The sequence below is a fragment of the Tachyglossus aculeatus genome, chromosome 14 (assembly GCF_015852505.1).
Source record: "Tachyglossus aculeatus isolate mTacAcu1 chromosome 14, mTacAcu1.pri, whole genome shotgun sequence".
NCBI classification, from domain to species: domain Eukaryota; kingdom Metazoa; phylum Chordata; class Mammalia; order Monotremata; family Tachyglossidae; genus Tachyglossus; species Tachyglossus aculeatus.
In genome coordinates this window covers 33,099,437-33,115,397 of record NC_052079.1, presented here as the reverse complement: position 1 = coordinate 33,115,397, position 15,961 = coordinate 33,099,437, and the positions used below count along the sequence as shown (strand labels likewise).

Below are 15,961 nucleotides of genomic sequence, written 5' to 3'. Positions count from 1 at the left end.
AGCCTAGGAGTCAGAGGACTGGGTTTTAATCCAAGCTCTGCCATTTTCCTGCTGTGTGGCCTAGAACAACTCACTTAACTTCTCTGTGCCTCACTTTCCTCTTCTGTAAAATGAGGATTCAATTCCCATTCCTACTTAGACTGTGAGCCCTCTGTGAGACAGTGACTGGGATTATATCTGACTTAATTATTTTGTTTGTACCCCAGTGCTTAGAACAGGACTTGACACATAGTAAGCACTTAACAAATACCACAGTCATTAGCCGAAGACTTGGATTGCTATATTATAAACTGTTTCCAATAACCTTTCTTTGTATTATTTATAATAAACTGTGTAATTTCAAATGTAAGATAAAAAATGTCATTGCTTAAGTGCTCTGCACACAGTAAGCGCTCAATAAATACAATTGAATGAATGAATCAATGATGTGCTAATTGGAATAACAGATGAGAAAAGCTAAACTAGAGTCAGTAGATATGTTTAGGCAGGAAGATCTGAATTATCTTTAGGAGTCTTGGAAAATCTACTGAATTTTTGAAAAATCTAAACAATATAGAATACTAGATAAAAGGCTTAGAAAATCAAAATCATATTATTAAATAAAGATTGATCATTTTGTATAGTTTGGAGATTATACAATATATGTGATCAGACAATAATAGACAGTAGACTTAATATGTGATCAAATGCATTTCAGGTTGTGTAAAATTTACTGTCTACATTTAATAATGCATGGTCATAATTTTTAACTTAATTAGGCATGTGGAATGATTTCTCAAATGTGCTAAACAGGGAAATGTGTTGAAAAAAACAACTAACAATATTTTTCTAAAATGACCTGAGAACATAAGAGAGTGTGGATTTTTTTTTGAAAAAAGGTTCACTTAAAAAAACTCCATGTTTCAGTTTTAGATGGGAAGGAGCGTGGCTTAGTGGAAAGAACATGGGCTTCGGAGTCAGAGGACGTGGGTTCTAATCCCGCCTCTGTCACTTGTCTGCTGTGTGACCTTGGGCAAGCCGCTTAACTTTTCTGTGCCTCAATAACCTTATCTGTAAAATGGGGATTAAAACTGTGAGCCCCAAATGGGACAACCTGATTACACTGTATCTACCCAAGCCCTTAGAACAGTGCTTGGCACATAGTAAGTGCCTAATAAATACCATTATTATTATTAACACTTTTATCTATGGATTGCGTTGACATGCAGTATATTTTTTTCAAATTAATATCTGAGGGAAAAAGTTGTTAGAGAAATTGTAGTATCCCTAGTCTTCTGATTCAGTTCACTCAACCCCAATGTTCAGTTTCCATTCCGGACCACAGCTCCACCATATTCCTAATCTCACTCCACCTTGAATCTAGTATGCACACTTCTTCAGTCAAATCCCTTAAATCTACTAGTAAAGGGTCTGAGTGAGTTAATAATAGACTTCTTTGTGTATTTTTTAACTGCATATACACCTACAAGTATCCATAAACCTGGTTTATCCTGGATAAGCCTGGCAATGCAGGCAATTTAATAATGATCCAGAATTGGGACTTTCCTACATATACTATTCACCTTGCCCCCTTCAACTGCTTGCTGCTCTTGCCCTTAACTTTGTTTTTTGTTGCTGTCGCGGTTATTGTTTTAATGGTATTTGTTATGTGCTTACTATGTGCCAAACACAATTCTAAGCACTGGGGTAGATGCAAGTTAAATTGGCTTGACACAGTCCTTGTCCCATATGGAGCTCACAGTCTAGGAGGGAGAACAGAAGGACTGAGGCACAGAGAAGTTAAGTGGTTTGTCCAGGGTCAAACAGCAAGCAATTGGCAGAGCTAGGATTAGGTCCTCTGGCTCCCAGGCCCATTATCTTTCTAGTAGGTCATGCTGCGTGGCTCAGTGGAAAATGCACGGGCTTGGAAGTAAGAGGGCGTGAGTTCTAATCCTGGCTCTGCCGCTTGTCAGCTGTGTGACTTTGGGTAAGTCACTTAACTTTTCTGGGCCTCAATTCCCTCATCCATAAAATGGGGATTAAGACTGTGAGCCTCACGTGGGACAACCTGATCTCTCCATCCCCCCATCTCATCATCATCATCAATCGTATTTATTGAGGGCTTACTATGTGCAGAGCACTGTACTAAGCGCTTGGGAAGTACAAATTGGCAACATATAGAGACAGTCCCTACCCAACAGTGGGCTCACAGTCTCACCTCCTTCCCTTCCCCACAGCACCTGTATATATGTATATATGTTTGTACATATTTATTACTCTATTTATTTATTTATTTATTTTACTTGTACATATCTATTCTATTTATTTTATTTTGTTAGTATGTTTGATTTTGTTCTCTGTCTCCCCCTTTTAGACTGTGAGCCCACTGCTGGGTAGGGACGTCTCTATATGTTACCAACTTGTACTTCCCAAGCGCTTAGTACAGTGCTCTGCACACAGTAAGTGCTCAATAAATACGATTGATGATGATGATGATGATGATGATGATTACCTTGTCTCTACCCCAGTGCTTTGAACAGTGCTTGGCACATAGTAAGAGCTTTACAAATGCAATCATTATTATTCAACTTCCACATCTGGGCTGGAATAGGTCCTATAGCATTTTGGGACTTATAGCTTTAGATTCTGTTTTAGATTCTGAAAATAATTCAAGTCCAAGTTCCATAGCACTGGCTTGCTAATATAAACCTGTGACATTCGTGAAGCTGTTCAACTACTGTGAATTGAGAGATCAATTAATCAATCAATCAATCATATTTATTGAACACTCACTATGTGCAGAGCACTGTACTAAGTTCTTGGCACAATACAATACAACAGAACTGGCAGACTTGTTCCCTAAAAAGTTGTGCACATAAATTTGCAAAGGAGATAATTGTTATTGTTCAATGCATTCTTGAAACGCCACTCAAATCTTAGGAGCAGAAATTTCATTTTAATACCAATAGAGAGAAAGAGAGAGGAAAAATGGACCCAATAGTTTCTTAGTGATAGATGCTTCATTAAATGCCCAAACATATTAAAACATTCAGTGAACACACAAACATTTGGGGGACCATGATATTGTACATTCAAGAGAGAAATGCAAATACCATTAAAAAAACAAAAAAAGAAAAGAATGAGAGTGAAAGCTATATTCAGCCAAACCTTTCAGAATTTGATCGTTCTACAGAGATTATTGATTGGTCATTTCAGCATTATCTGAAGGCTCAAATCACTCAGAGGATTCTGGGAAATATCCTCTTTTTTATCCTGGAAAATATAATCGCTGAAATAATGTTTTCTCAGTATCCTTGGCTCCATTTCACTTCAGTCTCAATTTCAATGGGAGCCAGACCAAATTTTCAAAACCAGACCATGAAATGCTTGTGGACTTGAATTTTTTTTTGACTGTTATTTGTGTCAGGCATGGCACTAAGCACTGGTGTAGATACGGGTTGGGCCCAGTCCACGTGCTACATGAGGTTCACAGTTTAAAGTAATCCATTTTACAGATGAGGTAATTGAGGCACAGAGAAGTTAAATGACTCGCCCAATGTCTTACAGCAGACAAGTGTCAGTGCCGGTATCTAATATCTAGTATCTAATCTAAAACCCAGGCTTTCCGACTCCCAGGCATGAATTCTATCCATTAAGCTATACTGCCTCTCCTGCATTGCTTAAATCTACATATCTGCTCCACCTTTCATGGATGCCAAAGGGGAGGTGAAGTTACGCAAGTTTACAATCATGTCCCAATGTCCTTGTTTTCAACAAAAATAATAATTCGCTAAATAATAATTAGCGAAACCTTAAAACATAACGACACTGAAAACTTCGAGTATGTGTTTATCTATGCAGGATGGGTAAGTTATTTAGTCAAATTGACTGTTAACTAATTCAATGCTGAAATAAATATAATTTGGGTAGACCTAGTTGAGAATTTTATTCTAAAAAGTCATACTTTAACAATTCCTTGATCAGAACAATTTAAATGTTTTCAGTTTGAATTGGCGTGAAGATTTAGTATTGCCAATTGCAGAGTAACAAACAGTTTTCTTTGAACTAAAGAAGATATAGCGGCCAATATGGTCCTTTGAAATTGAAAAACAGAGTTAAAGCCTGGTAAAAGGATAATGATAACAGATAATGATTATGGTATTTGTTAAGCACTTACTATGTGCCACACACTGTTCTAAGCTGCAAGGTAATCAGGTTGGACACAGTCTCTGTCCCACATGGGGTTCACAGTCTTAATCCTCATTTTACAGATGAGGTAACCGAGGCCCTGAGAAGTTAGGTGACTTGTCCAGGGTCACACAGCAGACAAGTGAGCCCACTGTTGGGTAGGGACCGTCTCTATATGTTGCCAACTTGTACTTCCCAAGCGCTTAGTACAGTGCTCTGCACACAGTAAGCGCTCAATAAATGCGATTGAATGAATGAATGAATGAAGTGGCGAAGTCAGGATTAGAGTCCTCTGACTCCCAAGCTCTTGTTCTTGCCACTAGGCCGTTCTGTTTCTCTGTCACAAAATCAATTAGTAAACACTCTGTGAAGAATAAGATATTCCATCAGGGGTTATGAACCCATGGTCCAGGAGATGGATACGGCTCTTCTTGAGGTCAGATATGGATCTCAAGTAGAGGTGTCCACTCTGTGGGAGTTATCACTCTCATGAGCGTGATACAGTTCTCTTGTCCTAAAGCACTTTAGCAAGAAGTAGTCAGCCTGCCTCTCCTCTTTAAGTTGGAAAATGCTGAGGGGAAATCAAGATGGCGGGTTTACTACTTGTTCTCTTTATGCAAGACATGGCCCTTGCCCACTTAAGTCACTGATGTTTCTATCATCCTCAATAGACATCAGGGAAAAGCTGGAGCTGATCTTCTCATTCCCCCGAGGGCAGCCCTCTCCCCTTCTTGATGGAAACCTGCCACCAAGCCTACTAGTTGTCCATCTGGTTCCACCAACAGTCAATCAGTGGTATTGAGCACTTACTGTGTGCAGAGCACTGAACTAAGAGCTTGGGAGAGTAAATGCAACAGAGTTGGTAGACACATTCCCTGCCCACAAGGAATTTACAGTCTAGAGCAAACGTTACTAGCACGGAGATGGCCCAACCAAGCCAGGCAGAGGAGAGGACAACTCACCCACTGCTCACCCCCATGGGAGGAGGTGCAAGGGGTAAAAGCACTCACCATAGTCACCACACTCACTGATCCTGTAGATGGGGAAGTCTACATATCTGTAATTTATTTATTTATTTGTATCAATGTCTGTCTCCCCTCGTAGGCTGTAAGCTCATTGTGGGCAGGGAATGTGTCGGTTTATTGCTATATTTTACTCTCCCAAGCCCTTAGTGCAGTGCTTTGCCCACAGTAAGTGCTCAATAAATAATAATGATAATAATAATGGCATTTATTAAGCACTTACTATGTGCAAAGCACTGTTCTAAGCGCTGGGGGAGGCACAAGGTGATCAGGTTGTCCCACGGGGGGCTCACAGGCTTCATCCCCATATTACAGATGAGGGAACTGAGGCCCCGGAGAAGTGAAGTGATTTGCTCAAAGTCACACAGCTGACAATTGGCAGAGCCGGGATTTGAAGCCATGACCTTTGACTCCAAAGCCCGGGCTCTTTCCACTGAGCCACGCTGCTTCTCCAATAAATACCACCGAGTGGACTCACACATGCACTAAGTCCAGAGAAGGACAGTTAAGCTCTGTCTGTCTCCCTCTCTAGACCGTAAGCTCATTAGAGGCAGGGAACATGTCTGCTAATTCTATTATATTGTATTCTCCCAAGCTCTCAGTACAGTGCTCTGCACATAGTAAGTGCTCAATAAATGTCATTGATTGATTGATTGAGGAAAATAAGTGAAAATGTAATTTGCTTAATTCCACTCCTTCTGCTGCTGGCCTCCCACATACCTGCTAAGGTAGAGACTGTTGATCTGAGGTACAGGTAGTGTCAGTGAGAATTATGTGGTCCCTTTCTCTTCCCTGTTGAGGGGATGGAGGCATTCAATTCCAAGCGGTTGCTTCACTGGCTCCCTAAGCCTACAAACAAATCTGCTGTGATATGTTTTCACACTGCGGCTTCTTTTCTTCCCATTAAACTTACTCCACTTTGTTCGTGCACCTCCATGTCCCACTAAAACCCCACGCTACCTGCTCTTCCCCTCCAGCTGAGTGCCAGCAAAGGTGTTTCCTCTACAATTTGGATGAAGGCTAACACTTAAACAAGTCAGTTTTATGTGTAAATATGGTGCTTTGCAACAGTGACATCCTCCCACCCTAACAAAAGAAGAGAAGAGAAAACAAGAAGTGGTTGTTTTTCCTTTCCCTCAGTTATTTCCTCCCTCTCTTTTCCTTGGCCTCTCCTCTTCTCTCACCCCCCTTTATTATTTCATAACTATATCCTGATGAGGACATAAACTAAGGTAAAGTTAACATGTCTTTAATTTCTATGAGTGATTCTTTGTGCTCCAATTGCTCAAATTTAAATTTTGGGAGGGGATATTCTGCACAAAACTGTTGCAGGTCCTGTATTAGATTCATTCATTCATTCAATCGTATTTATTGAATGCTTACTGTGTGCAGAGCACTGTACTAAGCTCTAGATATTACTAGATAATAATGAACCTAGCTTTGTAAGAAAAGAGTATTCTTAGAATAAGCAAATGCAGTTCTATGTGACTATTATAAGCAGTAGGTATCACTTACCCGTAACTTGGCATTAATGCATATAGAGATTAATACATAGCTTACCTTCATAACCAAGGACAACACCATTGACAGTAGCTTACATCTGCTTAATAATAATAATAATGATGGTATTTGTTAAGCACTTACTATGTGCAAAGCACTGTTCTAAGCGCTGGGGAGGTAACAAGGTGATCAGGTTGTCCCACAGGGGACTCACAGTCTTAATTCCCATTTTACAGATTAGGTAACTGAGGCACAGAGAAGTTAAGTGACTTGTCCAAAGTCGCACAGTTGACAATTGGCGGAGCCGGGATTTGAACCCATGACCTCTGACTCCAAAGCCCGTGCTCTTTCCACTGAGCCACGCTGCTACAAGTGTGTCCGAGGAGAACAACTGGTGATAGTTATTAGACCCTTACTGGGTGCAGGGCACTGTTCAAAGTACAATACAATAATAATGATAATAATTATTATGGTAGTTGTTAAGAAGTTACGATGCGCCAAGCACTGTTCTAAGGTTGATTAGGTTGGACACATCCCTGTCCCACATGAGACTCCCACTCTTTATCCCCATTTACAGATGAGGGAACTGAGGTAAAAAGAAGTGAAGTGACTGGCCCAAGGTCACACAGCCGACATGTGGAGGAGGTAGTATCAGAACCTAGGTCCCTCTGGCTTCCAGCCCCATGCCCTATCCATTAAACCATGCTGCTTAGAAGCAGCAGTAGAATTGGTAAATATGATCCCTGCCTAAAAGGATCTTGTAGTCTAGAGGGGGAGAACAATGTGGGACACATAAGCACAAAAACCCCAAAATAAGACTTGCTGATTCATATTATGAGAAGTCCACTTCTGTTTATGCCGTGTCTCTGATCCAGAATTCTCATGAAGCTGCAGTTTGGGAGAAAGGACCAGTCGTCTCTAATTTGCAATGCCCCATGCTGGTCTGTTTCCATAGTTATTACCCAATATATAGTTGTGATGCCATATGGCTGAGTCGGCGATTTACTGTCGCCTTAAAATGTCTCTTCTATCCTACATGCTTTTGATTACCACACTGCAGCCCTCCACATTAGCCGTCTGGGTATTCTCCTCACGTGTCCCACCCATCATAGTGGTGTTGTAAAGGATGGACCAGCTTCAAATCATTCACAGAGACTTCAGAGCTGAGAGCCTGCATGAAGAATTGATTGTAATGCTAGTGGTTTTCATAACATCACTCGCCCTCTCCCTTTGTGTTTTCACTGTCACAGAGGGTGCAACAAGGAAGTAAGTGTGCAGAGATGTGAAATGCATACAATAATTCAGAGATGCAGCATGGTCTAGTAGATAGAGCATGGGCCTGGGAATCAGAAGGACCTGAGTTCTAATTCCAGTGTGGCTTATTCATTCATTCATTCAATCGTATTTATTGAGCGCTTACTGTGTGCGGAGCACTGTACTAAGCTCTTGGGAAGTACAAGTCGGCAACATATAGAGACGGTCCCTACCCAACAGCGAGCTCACAGTCTAGAAGAGCGGGCTCACAGTCTAGAAGAAATAATGAAATTATTGAATAATGAAATACAATTGAATGAAATTATGAAATAATCACAACAATAATGATGGTATTTGTTAAGCACTTACTATGTGCACTGTTCTAAGTGCTGGGGGGCATACAAGGTGATCAGGTTGTCCCACATGGGACTCACAGTCTTAATCCCCATTTTACAGATGAGGTAACTGAGGCCCGGAGAAGTTAAGTGACTTTCCCAAAGTCACACAGCTGACAAGTGGCGGAGTGGGGATTAGAACCCATGACCTCTGACTCTCAAGCCCATGCTCTTTCCACTGTGCCACACTGCTATGAAAGAGCATGGGCTTGTGAGTCAGAGGTCGTGTGTTCTAATCCTGACTGCCACTTAGCTGTGTGACTTTGGGCAAGTCACTTCACTTCTCTGTGCCTCAATTCCCTCATCTGTAAAATGGGGATTAAGACCGTGAGCCCACATAGGGACAACCTGATTACCTTGTATCAATCCCAGCACTTGGATGTCTGCCTTTTGGTCAGTCCTGTATATATATTTCTTGAATGACTATCTCAGACCTCAGGTGGTGCTCAAGAATCTTGTCCGGAAGGATCATAAAGTCATTCTAAAGCCAGAAGCCGAGTCCCTCCAGCATGACTGAAAAATAAGGACTGAACTATTCCCTGCTTTACCGTATTGGCAATGGGGAATGGATGGGACAGGGAATCTCCAGTTTGGACAAGACCAACTAAAGCTGCCAAGTGGCACTGCCATATTTTAGATGAGCTTTTCAGTCAGTCAAATTTGCTAAGCAAGTTCCCAGATCCCAAATCTTAAAGTCATTTGTAAGGTTAATGCAGACTAATCTGGGATTCAAGAAAGAACATTTTCATTGTGTCTTGCTGTGGCCTGAAACCAATTTTGGGAGCAGGTGATCAATGATCACTCAAATAATTGGAACAAGTGAATCTGGCTCATATTCATTCCCTTGTATTTGAAGAAAAAAACCCTTGAAGATGAAGTTCACCCAAGAGTAGTATGTGGTTGTAAAGGCTAATGTGTTATCTACAGTGCTGGGTACATGAGGCAGACACAAAAGTTGTTCTTTGTTGTGCTGTCTTTCTTAATGTTTCAGCTCCTGGTGATGGTGTCTTGGTTGCCTCCTTGTCTCTCTTTCCTTGTGAAGTTTTTGCTCCAAGAGAGTCACTCCCTTCTAGATGGCAGTTTGCCAGGCAGGTCTGTCTTCAGCAGCTGACTTCCAGTTTTCAGCTGCGATGCAGCACTGTCTGATGATTTGCTGGGGTTTTTTTTTTTTGCCTTTTCTGTAAAATGCTTCCTCTACCCTCCTTGCTTTCAGTTTCCCAATTTCAGCCCTCCATATGGCACCTGTTTGGGTATTCTTCCACCCCTCATTTCCTCACAGGTAATAATAATTATGGTACTTGCTAAGTGCCAAGCATTTTTCTAAGTGCTGGGATAGATACTAATTGATTAAGTGACATGTCTTTACATATTTGTAAGTTTGCAATGTTTTGCAGGGCCTCATCTTCAGTAATGTTGGGGTATTTAGTCAATTGTATTTATTGAGTAGTTACTCCATGCAGAGCACTGTACCAAGCACTTGTGAGAGAACAATATAACAGACATTCCCTTCCCACAAAGAGTTTATAGTGTAGAGGGGGAGATAGACATTAATACAAATAAATAAAATTTCAGATATGTTCATGAGTACTGTGAACCTGGAAGGGGAGGATGAATAAAGGGAACAAGTCAAGGAAATGGAAGAAAAGGAAAAGAGGGCTTAATCAGGGAAGGTCTCTTGGAGGAGTTGTGGCTTCAATAAGTGGGGGAGAATAATCGTCTTTTGGATATGAAGAGGGACAGTATTCCAGGCCAGAGGTAGAATGTTGGCCAGAGGTTGGCAGCAAGATAGATTGAGGTACAGTTGATGATGATGATGGCATTTGTTAAGCGCTTACTATGTGCAAAGCACTGTTCTAAGCGCTGGGGAGGTTACAAGGTGATCAGGTTGTCCCACAGGAGGCTCACAGTCTTCATCCCCATTTTCCAGATGAGGTAACTGAGGCCCAGAGAAGTTAAGTGACTCGCCAAAGTCACACGGCTGACAATTGGCAGAGCCGGGATTTGAACCCATGACCTCTGACTCCAAAGCCCGGCCTCTTTCCACTGAGGCACGCTGCTTCTACAGTTGAGAAGGTTAGCATTAGATGAGCTAACTTGTACTTCCCAAGCGCTTAGTACAGTGCTCTGCACACAGTAAGTGCTCAATAAATACAATTGAATGAATGAATGAATGAGCTAAGTGTGTGGGTTGGTTTGTAGTAGCAGATTAGCGAGGTGAGGCAGGAGGGGGCAAGGTGATTGGCACTTGGGAGAGTACTAAAGTGTTGCTATCTCTGCAGGATTAGCAGCGTGCCTTCATAGAAAGAACACAGATTTGGGAGTCAGAAGTCATGGGTTCTAATCATGGCTCTGCCTCTTGTCAGCTGTGTGACTTTGGGCAAGTCACTTAACTTCTCTGTGCCTCAGTTACCTTATCTGTAAAACGGGGATTAAGACTGTGAGTTCCACGTGAGACAACCTGACCACCTTGTATCTACCCCAGCGCTTAGAGCAGTGCTTGGCACATAATAACTGCTTAATAAATGCCATCATTGTTATTCCCTTCTCCTCTGGAGTAAAGCTGGAATCATGCTTTCTTTTCCAAGAAATTTTCACAGGGTGAATTAGGCTGTATAACTACACTGTGATATGTTGAAAGTCCTGGTTTGGTGATGGTCTGCAAAGCCTAAGACCTATTCCTCTTTTGAATCCACCACTTGGCATGTATCCCTTACTTATGTTATGTGACAAGTTTCAGTGAGCTTCTCTTTTGTCAGGATCCTGAAGTGCTGCTATAGGTACTTGACATATATGCCTCGTTTTGCAGTTAGCAGTCTCTTGCTCTTTGAATTATTTGGATTAAAGCAGTCCTGGTGGCTATGACTGGCTGTGCCCGGTTTTTTGAGGGTTGCTTGGTAGACAGTATCTTGCAGAAGTTTCCGTTCACTGTTACTTTGGAGATTGTGGTTGATTTCTTCTAGAACGACAGGCATCCACTAGGAAAATCAGATCTTGATCATCTATTTGGTGGATGTGCAGTTGACTGGGAAATGTCATGTAAGGGACATAGAGGTTGATCCTTGGTATTAGTTTCACTGAATATTCTCAACAGTGATGCTGGAAGAGAGGGCATGAACATTGACTGTGCAGACAGCAAATAAATGGGTGTGTGGCTGCCAGTATTTGAATAGATGCTTTGAAATATAGAATTAAAATTGAAAATACCTTTGATAAATTGAAAAAGTGATCAAAATGTTGTTTTGTAAAACAAATGAGTAGCAGTGGGAGGGCAGAAAATATCTCTAGGTCATTGTGGCTAATGAATGAGGCTGCAATAGATTATTGAAGTTTAGAAAGCATGCATGATAATACGTGTAGTAACATGGAACGCTGTTAAGAGAGCCACATGTGAAACACAGCATCCATCCGTTACGCTAAAGAAGGATGTGGAAACTCAGAAAGAGTTCAGAGGAGTAGAAGCAGAGATGATTAAGGGATTAGAAATTAAATTTTGTGAAGATCAATGGGATTATTCATCCTAGAGAAGAAATGATTGAAGTGTGCAGCTGTTCTCAATCTCTACTGGGGACAGAATAAGAGGAAATGGATTTAAACTGAAGAACTAAACATTTAGATTTCATGTGAGGAAAATTTTTTCTCATAATTGAGGGTTGTTGAACATTTAAATGGTCTCTTAAGGTTTCATGTTTCCTTTTCTGTAGGTCTTTAAAAATATGATAGATTTTCATCTGCCTGAAATTGTTTAGGGACATGAAGGAAAAGGAATAACTAGTTGCTTTCTTCCCTCTGTCTTTAGATAATAAGAATCAAACAAGCATTAAAGGGAGAAGAGAATATGGTCTCCCTTCTCTGACACTGCTAAGGAAATGCGGGTATTTTCCCTTCAGCCTTCCCATCAGGCCTTTTCCAAGGCTAATTCCTTGCCTTTCACTTTGGCTCTGAGATCCATATTTCTGATGGTGGCTAGCAACCCAGGAAGAAGTAAAACAATAATAATAATAATAATAATCATAATAATGATGATGGTATTTGTTAAGTGCTTACTATGTGCAAAGCACTGTTCTAAGCACTGGGGGAATACAAGGTGATCAGTTTGTCCCACATGGGGCTCACAGTCTTAATCCCCATTTTACAGATGAGGTAACTGAGGCACAGAGAAGTTAAGTGACTTGCCCATGTCACTGACTGTGTGCCCAAAGTCACACAGCTGACAAGTGGTGGAGCTGGGATTAGAACCCATGACCTCTGACTCCCAAGCCCGGGCTTTTTTCATTGAGCCACTCTGCTGCCTAGGATCTTTACCTTCACAGGATTGTCAGTCAGGCAATTAAGCCAGTAACTCTGGAAAGCTGGCAGAGAAACTTGAATAGGAATTTTGATTGTTTTCCTGTTACTTAAAACAAGTTTTAGATCTATTTTCACAACCTGTACTGCTTTCTGTAGTCCTCGTTTTAAATATGTCATTAAATTTTTTCCTAAAGCATTTTTTCTACTTTAAAACACGTACTCTCCTTGTTTTTTACCCTTGTTGGCATCAACAGTCAATAAACTATATATTTGGTGATGGTCTGCTTAGCCTGGGATCTTTTCTACTTTTGAATCCACCACATATCACATGTCTATAAAATTGCATCTTGTGACTTAGGTTTCTGTAAGCTTCTCTTTTGTCAGGATCCTGAGGTGCTTCAAGGAGTTCATCATGTACCAAGAAGCAGTTTGGCTTAGAGGAAAGAGCACGGGCTTGGGAGTCAGAGGTCATGGGTTCTAATCCTGGCTCCGCCACTTGTCAGCTGTGTGACTTTGTGCAAGTCACTTAACTTCTCTATGCCTCAGTTCCCTCATCTGTAAAAAGGGAATGAAGACTGTGACTCCCACGGGGGACAACCTTGTATCTACCCCAGCGCTTAAAATAGTGTTTGGCACATAGTAAGCACTTAACAAATACCATAATTAGTATTCTATGGTAACTTTAAGTTATCAATGAGCATGATAAAATGCTTTGGAATACTTAATGTAAAGTAGTTTTAAAAATATAATTTGAGATACTTTTTCTCCACACTCAAAAACAGTCCAGGGAAAAAAATCTGAATTCTTATGCCTCTCCAAATATATTTTTGTATTATTCATGTTTTGAATAGGATTCTTTCAGTTGGCTTGGCAAATCACAGTAATTGTTGCCTAAAATTAAAATGGAAATTTTAATAGTTAGCAAACAGACTTTCAACAGATTCCATTTCACTTTCTACTTCCTTTTAATATACAGTCCATTGAAATTGTGCTTCCACATAGTTGGAAGGAAAGAAATAAGGGATTAAGCATTCAGATACTCTTTCAGACTTTGAACAGGTGGAATATTAAATATTATATGGTAATCAATTAATGGCACTTTCCCATATGATTCTAAATGTACTAGTCCACTCACACTAGAAACTTGTGGCATTTTATTTCTACTTCTAAAATAGGGTGCTTAATTTAAAAGAAAAGTATGATTCATAAAAAAGAAAACTCAATTGTTTTCAACTGAAAAGATTGGTGATCATTTTTGAGACTGGGCAGTTAATTGTTTTTTTTTTTCTGCTATAAACCATTGTTATTTGCATATACATTGGGAATTGATAATTAGCCTGTATTTGTGATTTACAATGGCTGATCGTAATGAACACATGCTATTTTTTCCATTGTTTTTCTCACAGATCTCCAACCAGGGACGTGGATTCAGAAGAGAAGGAAATTGTAGTTTGGGTTTGTCAAGAAGAAAAGATTGTCTGTGGGCTAACCAAGCGAACTACTTCTGCGGAAGTGATCCAGGCTCTGCTTGAGGAGCATGAGACTGCATTTGGAGAGAAACGACTTTTATTTGGACAGCCTAATGAATACTGTATCATTGAAAAGTGGAGGGGTTCAGAAAGGGTTCTTCCTCCACTAACTAAAATATTGAGACTTTGGAAGGCTTGGGGAGAAGAGCAGCCCAATATGCACTTTGTTTTGGTCAAAGCAGATGCTTTTTTTCCCGTTCCATTATGGCGATCAGCTGAAGTTAAATTAGCAGAAAGCACAGAAAGACAGTGGGAACTCAGCCCAGCTAACTACATGAAGACTCTGCCTCCGGAGAAGCAAAAGAGAATTGTACGAAAGACTTTCAGGAAGCTAGCTAAAATTAAGCAAGGCACCGCCTCCCAAGACCGAGATACCATGGAAACATTAGTTCATCTGATCATTTCTCAGGACCATACGATTCATCAGCAAGTGAAGAGGATGAAGGAACTAGACTTAGAAATAGAAAAATGTGAAGCTAAATTCCATTCGGATCAGGGAAGAAATGATGGAGAAAATTGTGGTCAGGATTCTGATTTCAATGAAGCTGATGAGCAGATAGACTTCCAACAAGATCAAAATCAGGAGCTTGAATGCTCAAGTGATAATGATGGAATTTTACATATGGAAGAACGACTGAAATATTACCGACTACTTATTGAAAAGCTCTCTGCTGAAATAGAAAATGAAGTCAAAAGTGTTTGTGTAGACGTAAATGAAGATGCAGAGGGCTTATCCAAGGATGAACCTGAAAATTCAAATTTAGAAAGTGTCAAGTATGATTTGGAAAAGAGTATGAAAGCTGGATTAAAAATCCATTCTCATCTGAGTGGCATTCAGAAAGAGATTAAATATAATGACTCATTGCTTCAAAGGAAAGCAAAGGAATATGAACTCCTTTCAGAGGAATTTAATTCACTTCATTTAACAAACAAAGATGGCTGTCCACCTAATGAAGATAGAAGAAAATTTGCTGAGGGCCCTAAAAGCAGCACCATAGCATTTCATTCTACTCAGAGGGGTTTTAATTCATATATCAATGACACTGACTCTGACACTGGTATCAGCTCCACACATAGTCAAGACTCTGAAACTACTTTAGGGGATGTTGTGCTGTTATCTACATAGTTTAAATGGTTAAATTTACAACTGGGTTATAATCATTTCTATGACTCTGTTTAATGATAAAGGAAAAACTTACCAAAATCACATTCTGATATTTTAACACATCCATAAGGAAGAACTGAGTTGTTTGTTTGACCTAATAACAGATGAAAAGGAAAAAATAGTTTGTCAAGTTGACTTAATCACAAAAATAAGTCCTAATTGAACATCCATTACTCCTTGAAAAGTGTGTATTATGTACAGTAGACACGTGTGGATGGAATAATTCATGTGTAGGTGGAGAAATGTTAATCAATTTGATTTTAGTGCAGTTTGTATTTTAAGTGACTCTTTCAAAAAGTAAGATGTTCATCTTTGATAGTTCGAAAGTTTAAATGAGCATTTGACTATGACACGGGAAAACTTTCGAGCGTCAGAAGATATTTGGAATTTTAGTCTGAAATGCATGCAGAGACAGGTTATCTTATTTGCTAACTGCCTCTATCCGATTCTTTGTTCTGTTAATAATTGAACCTTGGATATTTCCATGGGGCTTCAGTCTTTAGATCTAAAGTGAAAGCTTATATTTGGAAGAGGTGAGAATCGGTGGTAATAGGGCAGGCATGAAGACCAAAGTGCATATATTTAGGGATGACTGAGGAAAGGGCAGGGAAAGAGCTGCCAGCTACATCAATGATTCCACAG

At 40.2% G+C, this 15,961-nt stretch overlaps 1 protein-coding gene across 1 annotated transcript in view; it reads left to right on the top strand.

The window, feature by feature from the left end:
- Positions 1 to 15,760, top strand: part of RASSF9 (Ras association domain family member 9) — a 30,655-nt gene extending 14,895 nt beyond the window's left edge. Inside the window, exon 2 of the mRNA XM_038756699.1 lies at positions 14,032 to 15,760. Coding sequence (XP_038612627.1) covers positions 14,032 to 15,280 — 1,249 coding nt within the window. The 3' untranslated portion in view covers positions 15,281 to 15,760. The remainder of the gene's footprint in view (positions 1 to 14,031) is intronic.
- The last annotated feature ends 201 nt before the right edge of the window (positions 15,761 to 15,961 follow it).